This window comes from Ixodes scapularis, unplaced genomic scaffold (assembly GCF_016920785.2).
Source record: "Ixodes scapularis isolate PalLabHiFi unplaced genomic scaffold, ASM1692078v2 PGA_scaffold10__122_contigs__length_95168666, whole genome shotgun sequence".
In the NCBI taxonomy this organism is placed as follows: domain Eukaryota; kingdom Metazoa; phylum Arthropoda; class Arachnida; order Ixodida; family Ixodidae; genus Ixodes; species Ixodes scapularis.
In genome coordinates, this window is record NW_024609836.1 from 45120825 (window position 1) to 45136756 (window position 15932).

General features: G+C 45.5%; 1 protein-coding gene across 1 annotated transcript; it reads left to right on the forward strand.

Annotated features, from left to right (window-relative positions):
* The first annotated feature begins 8823 nt into the window (after positions 1-8823).
* LOC121834447 lies at positions 8824-9962 on the forward strand. The gene is made up of 2 exons (XM_042288133.1): positions 8824-9587; positions 9735-9962. Exons 1-2 carry the CDS (start codon positions 9264-9266, stop codon positions 9948-9950), a joined length of 540 nt encoding a protein of 179 aa, XP_042144067.1. The 5' UTR covers positions 8824-9263; the 3' UTR covers positions 9951-9962.
* The last annotated feature ends 5970 nt before the right edge of the window (positions 9963-15932 follow it).

A 15932-nucleotide genomic window follows, 5' to 3' on the forward strand; every position in this document is an offset into this window, starting at 1 on the left:
CTCACTAGTATTACAACGCATATTATAAAGTAATTAGGCAGCATCTAAATTCGCGGGGTACCCGACCGTTTTTTCACGATATTTTTCTTACCTCCGTAGGTTTCATCCAAATTTCAGAAATTTAGAGCATAATCGCAAAAATATAATTTTTTCACAGATACACAAAAAAACTTTTCTTGCAGCTCAGAGGCTTCTTTATCCTAATCAAATTTTTCGTACATATCACAGACATCAAAAAATTGCCACGTCTCTTTGGCATGGAATGACAGAAAAGAAAGATTTGTCTTCAATCTCATAAACTCAACTAGGTGGCGCAAGCCACCGCCAGATTTAAAAAGCGGAGCTGGGAGGCCTTTTGCTTGTCTATTCATACAGAACAAAAAACTTCAAGAGTTCCCGGCAGATGGCAGCACCTCCCAGAGTGCGCTTATATCCATTTGTTTTTAAATGTGAATGAATAGATATAGTTTGCAGTTTAAATATTCGGGCGGTATTCCGCGCCACCTGTATGGTATATATAGCAACCATATCACGTTTAATGAGACATTTGGATCATCTTACTTTCCAGAAACGTTCCTCCAGACACGTTCATTTCGAAGTTTTCTTTGAATATGTATTTCCTCGATACACAGGCCGGGCAAACTGTTTTGCACATGTGGGCCTAGTTTTGCAGAGAAACCGAACCTGCTCGCTAGAACGTAGCAGCGCAACCGAGGAGCATCTGCCGTTGCAAAGCTGAAATATCCGCTGAAATTATTCTGGGATAAACCTTCTATTAGATCCCTTTGACTAGTATAGCTCATCGCCTTGGGACAAAGGTCAACGACTTTTTTGCGCATAAAGTTTATAGTATTGCTTGAAACTATGCTTATACTTTTTACAGTGTCAATATTAGCGACTTTGATATACATCTCAAGTGAATTAAAATAAAATCAAAGACTTCAATGTTATGTAAACAAGTTTGAAGGATGTTTCGCGATTCCCGGTGATTTGTGAAGCTTTATTGGCAAAGGGGTATGCAAGCAGAGTAAGCAGAAATGAAGTCGCGATATCTTTACACAACCAGGAATGGTGGGTCATATTGGACATTTCCTCCCTCAATAAACGATGGTTCATAGGCAATCATTTCTCGATCGAGTGTCCCTCCTTGCAGTTTCCAAATTGGCCTCAATATGACCTGCTGGAAAGTTGCCAGTTGGTGGAGACGACAGAGCCACCACAATGGTGATGCACTGCTGCAGTCTAACTTGCCCCCATCAAAGGAGTGGCCAGCATGTTCTGGCTTTCCGCTACACTCTCCACTTACTACTACACTGCTACAAGCGAGGCATGGTCATCAGTATACTTGTAGCCAATTCTGCTGTATATTACTCCAAAGGGAGCAGATTCACACCATTCATCGGTGTACAAACCGTGAAAAAAGAGGGAGCATGCATACAGTGGCCATCTGACACGGGCTTGCATGCGAGCGAAAAATTATTGGTCCTGCAGTGCCTGGAAGCAGTGCCCTAGCAAATAGGTAACTAACTTTTGCAGGAGTGCGTTTATTATGTCTTTGAAGATGCACCAAACCACAGTACTGGAAGATCAGTGCTGCACCACCACTAGGCACTGCAGCACCGATCAATCACCTTTTGCATATTCTCCTTTATATTGATCATGACCGTAGAAATGTACGACACAGCCAAAAAATTGGTAGAGTGGAAATGAAAAGTGACCAATACACTTTTGAGAACTGTCTCAACTTGACTTTTGGGACATTGGACCTTTTTTGAATGCCGAGCGAAGTATGGCAGTTGGTCCGCAAACTACAAAGGAAGGGCAGTCCAACAGGACACCGCTTGTCAAAATGCATTGGCATTGTTACGTTGTATCAGTTTTCATTGCTTTCTATGCCTCATGGTACCAATACCCAGAAAAAAAATTGTCAAAAGACTAAATACGCAGTGGTGTGTTCACAATCATGGTCGTGCAGGTTGTTGCCCTGCGAAAATGGAGACAGCGGGAAGCAAGGACAGGGGAAAGGGTGTGCCCATGTGCAGAAGCTTACTGGAAAAAGGTCCATCACACTTCACAAAAAGTTTGCAGACACAGGGCACCTATAAAAAGTTGGCCAGGAAATATTTTGCTGCAGACGACCAATGTTTATAGAGAAAGAAACATGCCAAATGGAATATTTTACAAATATTATAAGTGACCTCAACTGTGTCAAGCAGTAGCGTAGGTAGGGGGTGGTTTGGGGGGGTCAAACCCTTTCCCCCCCTGAAGTAATGGCTTTCTTTGTTGTTGTTTTTCTTTTTGTCAAAGACAAGTAATTAATGACCTCTCAATTGTTCCAGCCAGCCGGGGGTTGGGGGCGGTAGTGTCGGTATCCGTGAATTGTACAGTACCTCGACGATTACTACACGGAGATGGGACAAAGGCCTTTTTGGTCATGGAAATCACAACATGCCCCCTCCCTCCCTCTTTCCTTCCCCCCCCCCCCCCCCCTCCCCTTGAAAACAATTTGTAGCTATGCCACTGGTGTCAAGGCCCAATGGCATTTACCACTTGTCAATGGAGTGGTCATTTGTTTTATTAAAAAACAAGGCGTTTGAGCTTGGTCGAAGCTAATGGGAGTGCTTTTGCGAAGCACAGGGGTTAGACAGGTGAAACAGGTTTCGGAGCAATTTTTGGAGCAGAAAATACTGGATTTTGGAGCAGCTAAGGAGCACAAAATTCTCGTTTTGGAGCAGCAGTTTATGCATTTCGGAGCATCTTCAAAGCACAAAAGTCTACAGTTTGGAGCAGAAAATGTTAGAGCAGCTTATCGGCAATTTACATCATAAAAAACTGATATAAATCGTAGAAAGATATAAATCACATAAATCCGATTTTTCTTTTTTAATTATTATTTTTGCCCACCCTGGCTCCAATAAGTCATCAGCGCCAATACGCACAGAAATAAAACATAAAAAAAAAAAATGGTGATTTGAGAGCATGAACAGGGAAGCACGGTTTGCTACAATCGGACGCTCGTAGAAAGCACGTGCAGATAGAAACCTCCCACAAAAGTGAGTCACAAGGTAAGTGGAAAACCTATGAGCACCACGTGCACGCTAAATACGGGTGTGTGATCGATTGCTCAGGCCCGCTTCAGACGGGGCAACTTTTCCAGCAATTTCGAGGTTACTAGCGGGTTGTTCCCTAGCTTTCCCTAGATCGACATGTATTGCTGAGATCAAGACGGACAAGCAACTCTAACAACTCTGAGACGTTTGAAGTGGCAGCAGCCAATCAGGGATGCAATGTTTTCACGTGACACTCTTGTGGTGGTGGTGATGACAGCTAAAGACTTTGTTCTGGTTTGAAATGGATCGTTTTTGGAAATAAACTTTTTCAGAAAGATGATTTAGTATTCTCAACAACATTCAAATATGTAAAAACATGTTTTTTAGCGCATAGCTGTGCGTGTAAATAGTGTAAGAAAAATTCAATTGAATGATGATGATGGCAAGTTGTAGCAATTCGGTAGCTGCGTGTGAACGCAGGTGGCCCATGTTGCTGGTGTTGTGCCATCAAGTTGCTGGGCGAAATTGTCCGGTCTGAAGCGGGCCTCACGCACGGAAGCATGTGTGTGGTAACCAGAAGTACTCACGGCGACAGCGCCATCCATTTTGACGAGATTACGGACACGAATGAACAATTACACAATGAATGTGCTTGATAGCACTTTTAAGAAAAGGTTAACTCTCAAAACGAAAGAAATACTTAGGTTTGCTCATCTTGATAGCCTGCGTGTCGTACCTCCTGCGGCCAGACAGAGAGACCGCGTGACAGCGCACCGTTAGCATGCAGTCACAAATGACAACGGAAAGTAGTATGAAAATCGGGAAAAGACCACGTATCATAGGTATAGAAGGGAACTACAGCTGAAATCTTCGAATCAGGCATTTGCTTATGCCACCCTGTACCCGTGCCATGTACTTTACTACGAGATTGAATGTTGCCAACCAAGCTCTCGTTTCCCACTAAATCTAGCGTCACCGCAAACTTTTTTTTGTTTTGTTTTTGAGTTACTTTGGCGCAGTGTGGCGCAATTTCAACCGATTTCGCCTTTTCGCCGCAACTAGGCACAGAAAATCAGGTTTGTATCAAAATGGCACAACTGGCGCAGATGTCACACCCCTGAAAGCATGGCCATTTCCCAGGTCGACACCACCACTCTCCTGCAACTTGAAGTTATGCTTGAATGCACCACAATGAAGCAGGAAGCCCTTCTCACACTGCCATAGTACACACTAGTTACACCGCCATTACTAAAGCCAAAATGTGAATTACTCTACATACAGCTTTGCAACTGTGCAGCTAAAAGCCACGCGGCACTAGTTCGCAGATCTTGCTCGTTGGTCATTCTTGTAGAGGAAGATGGTCTGCGACTCCCTCCAAACAGCTAGCATGTGATGGTCGCTGACGCAGATGTTGGCAAGTCAGGTGACCGAGCCAGCTTGCAACAGGTATTGAAAGGCACACTGCTGCTGCTGTTGACGCCAACGCCAACACCTCACAATCACTTCACTTCAAAATCACCAAGCTTTCAACACTGTGCAAAGACATTGAAAGACACGCTGCTGCTCTTGCACCAACACCTCACAGGAGCACCAAACTTTCAAAACTGTGACAAAGAGTTCAAATGCACGCCACTACTGTTATTTGTTAATGCTGACACTTCACAAGACCGTGCAGCTTTCAACACCGTCGTAAGAAGGCGTTTAAAGGCACACTGCTACTGCCGCCAGTGCTGGCACCTCACAGTCACTGCACAGGAGCACACAGTTTTCAACACTGCAAAAAGGGCCTTGTCGCAGTGTTCACGGCACACCACATCCACACAAGACTGCTTGCTGACCATGGAGGTGCGACTTGCCACGGATCGCAAAGATAAACCCTCAGAACTGCTTCAAGGACATCCCTCCAGATGGAACGCACCCTTGGAAACAGCAATTCAACGCCGTTCATCACCAGGATCCTGTTCAGAATGAGCAAACAGAAATATGAGACTTCCAACAAATACCAAACTACATCGCACACATCACTCGCGACGCACACTTTGATCTTAGCCAAAAGGCCGAGAAGCGATAACCCCAATTGTCTTTTAATTTCAAGTCCTTCGGGACTTGAACCCCAAGAGCACATACCACCCCGTCGGGAGGTAAACAAACGTGCACGGCTTCCCAGCGCCAAAGTAACACTGGTACGCTCTTCCGAGGTTGCGTCGAATCAAATACAACTCTCTGACGGTATATAATCTCGAAATGACCCAATTAAAGCGGAATTAATTAAAATAAGCCCTCTAGACACGACGTCGACGACGTACGAGAAGACCTCATCGCCACCTCTCGACTCGCCAACAAACTCCTAAGGTGTACCGCAAATCACAGGAAATCCACATAAAACTGCGAGAAAAACATTTCAGATTAACATATGAAGCACGATAATAATCAAGCACAACATGTATTCGCCCAGGTTCAAAATCCGGATGTCTCAAACTGCTTCCGGCGAAACATCGTCTGCTATCACAAATGGCAGACGATCACGTTCGTCCACAAACCACCACAAACCGAGAGCACGGCTGGCAAATACCAACACTTGAGAAAAGATCCAGTAACATGCATCAAGAGGAAAACACATATATTCAGTGAAGCGAGGACCCGGGGTTGATGGAAAGCTTCTGCCCCAAAAAAGGCATTCACCCAACATTTAAGTAGCGGTTCATTTAATTTCAGTAAGAACTTTTGGAACTTTGACGTGCAATACGGATGTGGACAGATATGTTCGCCCGACTTGGGAACGTCGAAGCGCCGGTAACACAGCTGAGAAACCAGTGAAACCTTCGAGCTTGATCGAGAAAAACACTCGTGAATGCTCGCGAAGACGACGCCTTGACGACGCGGACCCAGCCCACCCAGCCAGTCAGCGGTTGTGAGCGGTTTGCACGAGATGGCGCCAGCGTCGTTGCGGCGCTTTAGTTCGCCACTCATTCACTAGATGGCCCTAGTCGCCCGTTCGGTCGCTCTGTCCCTATTTTAAAAGGCGGGTAAATCGTCTTAAATCGCACAAAACAATTATCGCGTGCAGAAAAACACACCTACGATTCAGCCGAAACGTCAGTGAAACGTAAAGAAACACGCAGCCTAGCCGACGAACGACTTCTAAACGAAGGAAGCGACGGTTCTCGAACACGAGCGCGCGCACAAAGAACAGTTCAGCACGGCACCAAAACCACGCTAAAAACTCCCGACATCTCGTAGAATCGTGTACGAGGAAAGTAAAACGCTGGCATTCAGAAATTACCGGGTGAATAAAAAGAACGAAGACCCAGGCCCAGCACGGCAACAATAACAAATGACTGTCATTAGGCCTACCTGTCATCGTCGCCTCCATTAAACCCCCATCAACCACACAGACAATAAGGTAATTAAAGAGCTCAGCCGCATCTTAGAACATGAACCACGAACAGCCACAAACATGTAGACACTACTCGGTTCTCGACATTTAAATCATATCACACGCATTACGGCCGTAACGAAATATAGGTACTCACAAACTGTTCCCCAAAGCAGCAAACCTGACGAAGAAAGACAAGTGACGCACATGTCGATTAAACAACCGCAAGGAGGCGTCGGGAACGAAAGAAAAAACAAAAAAAAAGAGAGAGAATGACACAGAAAGCGCCAGCACGTGGAGAAGTCAAAGGGGAGGGCAGTTATGTGTCACGCATTCTGCCATCGGTTCCGTTGTTCAGGCCACAAGCTTAGCCTTGAAAGGGAGGTCACGCTTTTGTGCCGAAGGGGAGATGGGTGGAGGGGACAAAGCAGTAAGGGGTGGGACGGTGGGGAGACCGGATTTGGGGGCGCTTCGTTGGGGGGTCTGATTTCTCGCTAACAGCGTTTTTTTTTTTTTTTTTTTTTTTTTTTTTTTGTTGTTGGATTTACGGAAGTTCGAACGCAGGGGAGACCTTTTTTGCTTTGAACACGCCCGCTCGCTTGCTCTTTACCAGAAAAAACAAAAATCTCTTTTTTTTTTTTTTTTTCGCTTTAGAGAGGGTTTTGGCTTATCTTTTTGTCCCGCCTTGGGAGTGCGGTGCGTGCGTTCGGGATGGACTGCTGCCTCTTTAAATTTCGTTTCTGAGGGTGCATGCGTCCGTGCGTGCGTCTTTACCCCTGCGCGTATGTGCGCGCGTGTTTGTGTACGCGTATGTGCGTGATGCCAAAAGTGTCTGTCACTGCGCGCGCTAGCGTGGTTCAATTATCTCTGGATAAGGGGAACAGAGGGTACAGCGTTTACCCTGAAGTTTCGCGTTTTTGCCGGGGACGAGGGTTTGTCTTTCCCTGTGAAGAGGGTCACACGGCTCTTCGTTCAGCGTTCAAATTTAACGGGATACGGCCCATTCGTCACATGTCGATTCGTCATAGGGCAACTGGTAACAGGCCCGCTCGTCACAGCGGAACATTCGTCATCGGATGATTCGTCACGCCGGCAGTTCGTCACACAATGACCCCACCAGGCGCGTAGCCAGGGGGGGGGGGGGGGGGGGGGGGGGAGGGGGGGGCAAGGGGCCCCGCCCCCCATCCACCCCCCCCCCCGAAATCTTCCATTTTGCTGGGATCTCCTCTCCCCCCTCCCCCTCATACAGCATTTTGTCATGGGTGCCCCCCCCCCCCGAAACAAAATCCTGGCTACGTGCCTGGACCCCAGGATCGTTAAACGTTTTTTTCTATTTCGTTTTCTTAGGAAAGTTGCGAAAGGAGAACGTTTTTTTTTTTTCTATGTTGTGTTCTTAAAGAAGTTAGGAAGGGGGTCACCCAACCAAATCCGTACAAGGTCAGTGTGGTTGATTACTGTACGAACGGGAACGAAATGACCCCAATGACCCCAAGATAAGGCAACATGCAGCCTTTAGCCTACATGTTGTTTCATCTGGGTAAAGCACATAAATTTCACAATAAGAAAAAACCACCAGACCCAATCCCCCCCCCTTTTTTTTTTTTTGTGCCCCGCCACTGGGCTTATTGTGCCGGTTGCTCTTGGATTATAAAAGACGGGTCTCTTTTGCTTCCCAACTCACTCTCGATTTTTAAATGGAGGTTGTTACTACTAGGAGACGTGGCGATATGCTTCTTCACGAAGGGAATTCCTACACTTGCATTAAGGTTAATGAAACTACGTTGTATTGGGCCTGCCGGCAAAGAGGAGTTTGTAAAACTAAAATAGTCAGCGATCATGCCAACAGTCGTGTAATCTCTCATTGCAGTGACCATACGCATGCCGGTGACCCCACTGAGATAAACGTGCTTCGGGTTCGTCATCAGATAAAGGAAAAGGCTGGTATGTACCCAAATTTGTTCCTGCTCTTATATTCCCAATACAAGTTCACTAACGTCCTTCTTTATTCCAGTGGAAGGCCGTCTAGCACCGCACCAAAGACTTCAGGATGCGGCTGCCTGTGTCAGTGACGGCACTGCATCGCAGATTCCCGCACCACCAACACTTCGGCGCACAACCCGCAAGCAAAGGCAGCGGGTTAATTTCGAGTTCAGCGTACCATCTTGCAGAGCCGACATACGAATGCCCACAGAGTTTAAGGTAAAGTATATTCCGGCGCAAAATCACAGTGCGCAACATATGATAATAATGACTGTTTTATTTGCATGCAGACCACAGCCAAAGGAGATTCCTTTCTCCTCCACGACAGCGGAGAGGGCGACAGCGAAAGAATCCTGATCTTTGCTAGCGAACGCAACTTGAGCTGTCTGGCTAAGGCGACTACGTGGTTCGCGGACGGGACCTTTAAAGTCACCCCGGCACAGTTTTACCAACTGTACATGGTGCATGCCACAGTCAATGGCGTGGTAGTGCCAATGGTTTACGGCTTGCTGCCCAACAAATCTGAAGCTACCTACAGAAGGTATTCAAGAGCTCTGATAAACGCATAAAACGAAACGCTCAGTGGCCCTGTTATTAGATATGTGTTCAAGCGCTTCAAAATATGTTCGCTCTTTTAAGGTTTTTCGACGTCTAGCTGATCCACATGGGGCCCAACTGCCTTGAGGTGGCTTACACGGACTTCAAGATAGCGGCCATCAACGCGATAGAAGTCTTGATTGCCGGCGTTAGGATACAGGGATGCTTTTTTCACTTATCCCAGTCGGTGTACAGGAAGGTGTGCTCCAGTGGTCACCAGAGTCGCTATAAAATTCAGATGAAGAGTTTGCTGTTCTAGTATGCGGAATTCTATTTATATGCCTTATTGTTGTCTTCAGTTAAGCCAGTTGGTACCTTTATCTCTTGCGGATTTTCAGACGAGAACGCTTCTAGCATTGGCCTTGTTGCTAATCGCCGACATTCCCGAGGCCTTCCAGAACCTTCTCGAGGTTTTCCCCACCGATGCCTCACTCGTGGCGGCCTACTTCGAGAGAAGTAGGCCGCCACGAAACGGCTTGTCATCGGCCACCTTCCCTCCTCTGGTTTGGTCAGTCAGAGAATCAACACTAGCGGAAATACCAAGGACGAAGAACAGCGTCGAAGCATGGCACCGGGGACTGCAGGTAAGAACTGATCTAATCCTCTGAGAACTTTGAAGTTTTCTGTAGCACATTTTGGTATTTGTGCAGAAATGCTCAAAATTTCAGTACGGTGCCCACCCAAAAAGCTTTCTCCACGAGTGTGTGTGTTATTTTTTCTTTTTATGCCAGAGCAACGTGGCCTGCAGTTCTCCCAATATCTGGGCGTTCCTGGGCTGCATGAAGACAGAGATGAAGCTGGCTCAAGCAGAGGGAGGCACGACATCTTCGAGGGTATCGAAGAAGCACGCCGACTGCAACCGGCGTCTTCGGATCATTGTGAGCCGCTACGATGGTAGCAATCGTCTTGAAACCTTGAGGGCGGCAGCTCGGAACATCGCTTTTTAATTCGTTTTTATTTCGCTCAATAAACCTGTTGTTTTCTAAGTACAACTATAACTTCTTTGGATGTTCCCTCTCTTCGGTGAAAATGAAATATAACGTGAATATAAGTTGGGCAAATTTGAATATCCGGTTCGCACAGTGCCAATCTTTCCTAGTGACAAATTCCCCTCTGACGAATGTTCCGCTGTGACGAACGGGCCTATTACCAGTTGGCCTATGACGAATGCGCACATGACAAACGGGCCTACACCCAAATTTAACCGGCCCTACCAGCATTTTTTTTTTTGTGATGGTTTTAGAGTGGGAATGTGACCGCGTGCGCATATCAGGTAACAAAAAAGGAAATCCTGATCACACACGAATGACGCAAACACGTTACCTTTGAGAATTTTGTGCCCGCGATTCTCCGTTTCCCTGGTAGCAAGACGGCAAGATGCAACCAAATGTCCTGGTTTGCTGCTCAAACTGTCACACCTTTAAGCCTGGTTCAGACAGTTGCGTTTGACTGCGTTTGACTGCGTTGCGGCAGCGAACATCCCTGCTGCTTGCATCGCGTGCCAAGATGATTCCTTGAATTGGATTTCATGCTTCAGTAGAAGCACAGATGTGCCGGTGACTCGCTTTCGGTACTCGACGCAACGCAGTCAAACGCACTCAAACGCAAGTGTCTGAACCGGCCTTTACTCGTTCCTCCATAGTTCCGCCAAACGGTATTTGGTTCCGCAGCCGATGCTACAAGCGCGAGCTCCGGGCTTTCAGGGTTTCTGCCAAGCACGCGCGCTCGACAGTGCAAGCATTGCTCAGGGCCACATGCTCGCGCTTGTACCATCGACTGTGTCTGGTCTACAGCTGAAACAAAGTACAGTGCGGACAGTGGCGTAGGCAAAGGGGGGGTTTGGGGGGTCGAAACCCCCTCCGAAACGCCAAACCCCCCCCCCCCTCCCCACCCAGGGGGCCCGCTGGCTCCCCTGCTTACGCACTCGGTTTTGCGCGGGGCATGGAACAAAGGGGGAGCGCGGACTATCCCCAACTTATATGTTTTCGGGAAGAGTGTTTGTGGGGTAGAAAATGCTCAAATAAAAAAAAAGAAGGCCATATTCCTTCACTCGTATATATTCAATGGGATGCGGAACTTGTCTCAGATATATAGAGAACGGATATTTCGAAACTTGTTATTTCCGTCGTATGCATGTTGATGGTGGCGATCAAGGAAAAAAGCTGTATGGCACAGCTTGACAAGTCTTTGACAAATGAACGAGAAAAAAAAAATACAAATCTAGATTACCACAATTTAACAAGGCGTGTTTCGAGCATAATATATGTGACGTATTTGCAGACAGAAGTTATGAGACCCCAAAAGTTTAGTTCATACTCAGATTCATTTGGGGAGAACATTAGTCGAATTTTTCTAAGAGACAATGTACTGAATTCCAATCTTCTATCTCCAAGTAGGTTAAGTGTTTTGGGGATAGTATGTTTAAGCATTTGTGTTCCATAGTTCGTTCTTGCAGTGACCACCTCCCAACATTCCGCACGACGGGTAGAACACGCGTGAATATTTTCAGAGAGCTGTATAAGGTTTATCAAAACGTTTGAACCCCTAATTTGTTCTAGTTTTAGATTAGTCACACGTCTACACTAAGTAGAGCATGTATATTGATAACGCGAAACTTCTTAAATAAACTAGCCGTGTGGAAGTCGAATTTAACGCTTTTTTGTTTTTTTTTGCAACAAGTGTATATTTTTAGATTCATTGAGTTTGTTGTACTTCAGACTAAATTACAACAGTTTATGTGGGAGTAAAATAACGAATTGCATATTAATAATTTCACCTTTGCTGGTAACATGTATCGGTGACGGTTTATCACACCTACTACTTATGACAGCTTAGAAACTAAGGTAGAGAGAGAAACAACTTTAATGGAACACCACATCAAGAAGCCGCATGCAGGATAGAGGTTTACCTACCGCGGCTTCTCAAAAAGAAAAAAATTCTGTTCCCGAACTAAAAAGGAATGCATGCGAGGTGGCTTTTCTCTGTTCTGGAAGGGATGTATGTACATGCACCGATGTTCACGCCAAGTCAAACGTCGGGTGCTCGTTCGCTTTTTGTAAGGTCTTCGTGACTTCCGTCGCTATCTTGTCCGCTCGGGAGACGACTTCGGCTTGGATGTGTGGGTCCGAGCTTCGGAGAAGCACAGCCCAAGGGGGATCCAGCGGGTCCTCTTCTCCTTCTCGAAGGTGAGCGACGAAGTCCCGTAGAGTAGGTGAGGGAGGGTCGAAGGGACATTCCCAAAACAAGTGTGCGATGGTGCCCTTGGTCGGGCCAGTCCCCCCGTCGGCGGGGTCTGGTGGCGGGCAGCGAGCGCACCTCCCGTCGAAGACGGTTGGATAGATATGCCGCAGAAAGGCCGGGCAGGGGAGGGTATTTGTCTGCAGCTGTCTCCACCTCAGGGCCTGGAACTTGGTGAGACTTTTGTCGGGTGGTGGATACAGTCTGCGTTCTAGGCGGTAGTGTTGCAAGATCTCTTGGAACACCGTCAGGCAGTCCTTGGTAGTTGACATGACTATCCCATGACATATTCTCAGTAAAGATGACACTTACGAGCTTGAAAGACTTTACAATCTCTATTTTAGGCAATTTCAGAACGATATTTCTTGTAATTGTGACTAGCTTATGTTCTGGGCTAAACAGCACTGCTTTTGTTTTTTCTACGTTGATTTATAATGAACTAATACGACTCCAAGTTGCTAATACATATAACACCTGATTTGCCATGTCAAATAGCATGTCGCCATTTTCAGCTGAAAAAAAAAACAAACAAAAAAGACTAGAGTCGTCGGCATAGCTGATAAATGTTGCACCAGAGTTAATATTCACAATGTCATTAACGTAAATATTGAAAAGAAAACGGCCTAATATACATCCCTGTGGAACAGTGCAGTAAGAATACGCTTCGAACTTGACGAATTTTCATCAATATAATTGCATTCGATGCTGTAAGTATATAACTTCACTCACTGCAAAGCATGCCCTCGAATCCTATATGTATCCAGTTTTGCTAGTAAAATTTCATTATTGAGGCAATTAAAAGCCTTTGTGAAGTCTATGAATGGTCCAAGAACAATTTGTTTTTCTTCAAAGTTTTCAAGATGAATTCTTTCTGGACGAGTAGTGCAGCCTCGGTAGATTTATAAAACCAAAATCATATTAAGCTATGGTTAGTTTAAGAACTGGTCATACCTGTATAAAGTACCTTTTCAAGTGATTTAGAAAATACGGGCAATATAGAAATCGGTCTGTAATTACCCATAACATTTACACTACCTTTTTTGTGTAGTACTGACAGGTTTGCTATTTGCATTCATTGAGGAAAAACACCAGTCATCAAAGAAAGATTAAATATATGCATTAGCACTGCACTAATAAATGAACGACATAATTAACAGGCCTTATTTGTAAACCATCCACGTCACAAGTTGCACTTTCCTTAAGTTGTAAAATAACATTAATGACCTCAGGTTCTACAACCGGATCTCAAAAGACCGAGCTGCTGTTTCTATCATCAAAAACGCAATACTTAACAGTAACAACTCCGCTTCCAATATTTACAAAATGCAGGTTAAAAGCGTTCGCCAAAGAACATTCGGTTAGTTCAACACCACTACGCGCTATTTTATTAATTGAAATAGATGTACGGTTTCGATTTTAAAAAGAATTTTAACTCCTTCCACGTGACGTCCGTACACCCCTCCGATGCCTTGAACACCTTGAAGTGGCAGCGTTCCTTAGGACGCCGTAAATTATGACGAAAAAAAAAGTAACTGTCGCGGTGAACATGCAAAAACGCTAAACCGAGCAGTCGCTCATTCGAAGTGGATGCTCTCAGTTTTGTCGGTTACAATAAATCAACAAAGAGGGGAGACACGTCTTTTTTTTTTTTTCCCGTATCATGGGACACGGAGACAGATCACTGCTTCAAGGACGACTTCGTCTTGAAGCAGATAATAGGTCTCTTCAAAGGCGAAGATTTATACGCCCTTGAACGGACGTGCGTTCATCACTGCACCTGATGATCAAAGGCTTTAAAAAGTGTCGTCAGTGCTCCCGTTTCTTTTTGGCCACATTAAAGGAGTCATGAAACGCTTTTTCAACTTTTTTCTGTTTAGCTTTCCTCCTCAACTCATAAATCGCGCATTGTACCAAACAGTTCAAGAAGTCGGAAAGAAGGGAGTCCCCTCTTGCTCGGAATCTTGCTTGTGTAGCCCGGACACAGCCATTGTCCCCCTAGAAGATTAGCCCGTCGCTCAAAATTCCGACTAGTTGCTTTCCCCACCCCGTTCACCCCGAAGCTGACAGTGCTGTGGAAGCTACGTGCTCGTTGGGCCAGCCACACATTTTCCACGTGATCACGCCCTCTCGCGCATACCGACCCGCAGAGAATGAGGTCAGGTGATGAAAGGGAGGCGGCTGATTGGTCCGGCAAGCGCGTAGCTTCCACCGCAATGTCAGCTTAGGGGTAAAGGGATTAAGTGAGGTCCGGTGTCGTGTGACGTGCGCTTGGAACCTGGTGACGCGCTGCGGGGGCCCGGTTATAGTAGCCCGGTGACGCGCTGCGGGGTCCGCGGATGTATCACAGTGAAAAGGCGGAGAGTTTACGAAGGGAAGGAGGTACGAAATAGTCCGCTATGTTTTGCAAATTTTTGTAGCGAAAGTCAGGCTTCTGACTTTCTACCTCTGTTCTTTTGGCCCACTGAACGATGTGCTATTAATAAAATCCCAATATAAATTGATTTACTCCAGCCCGAAATTCGTTTCATGGGTCCTTTAACAGAGGTCAGCATTTACTTTAAAAAAAAGAATAGAAGGTGACAAAACAGGTTTCTTCCTTTTATATATGTATAAGTTTATAAATGATAAATAAATATTAAAACACTGCTATCCTCCCGGCAATAAACAGAAAAATATTTCCTAGACGTAGAATTGCTACTGCTCAAGTAGGCGGCGTTCGATGAAATGGCGTTCGATGAAACGGCGTTCGATGAAATGGCGTTCGATGAAACGACGTTCGATGAAACGGCGTTCGATGAAATCTCCGTACCCATTTGTAGAGTCAATGGAATTCATAGATTACCAAGCTGGCAATGAAGCGGATGTACTTTTTGTTTAGAAACCGCTTTGCAAAAAAAAAAAATCAACCGATCTAGCACATCATAGAGTAATTTTGAGGCACAAAACTCAAATGAATGAGATATCGAGTAAAATATTTAGATGTGTCGGTCACATTCAGCACCTTCATAAAGCAAACTACAGAAATTCCGTTGGAGATGTTGGCCCCGTTCACTTTTTTTTAACTAGAACGTCAACTCGATTTATAGCTAGGTACATGTCTGGGCCAGCTTACACAAATTTGTCATAATGCCGACTTGAAGTACAGGCATACTTATACGTAATCCGTTACAAGTAACGAAATTAGTTACATATTTTCTAGAGTAATTTTTAAAGTCACCCCCTTACAATTTTTACGTAACGGATTCCCTGTAATCCGTTACATATTTTTCAGGACTCTCTCTCCCCCCCCCCCCCCCCCCCCCCTCCGGGCCTACCTTTTTTTAAAGAAAAGGTTGTTTTTATTTTGGTAAAATCGAGCGCAGTGACACTGTCACGCAAAGGGAGGCTTGGCACTCTTCAGTTCCGTAAAGCCTTTTTTTTTTTTTTAATTTATATATTTTTAGACTCTAACAACACCTTCAGAAGATCCAAATAAGCATTTCTACAAAAAAAAGGGGGGGGGGGGCAAGTTTTTACCGCTTTTTTTTAGTCCCTTTGCCTTTTCTTTGCGATCGAAGACGGGGCGAGGAGGACACCAAGCGATTGTATGCCTCATCGAGAAGCACGAAACGGTAAGTACTAAGTGCACACCCAAGAATTAACAATGCCCTTCTCGGTTATAGTGACTACGACAATTTTCATAATGTCACAGC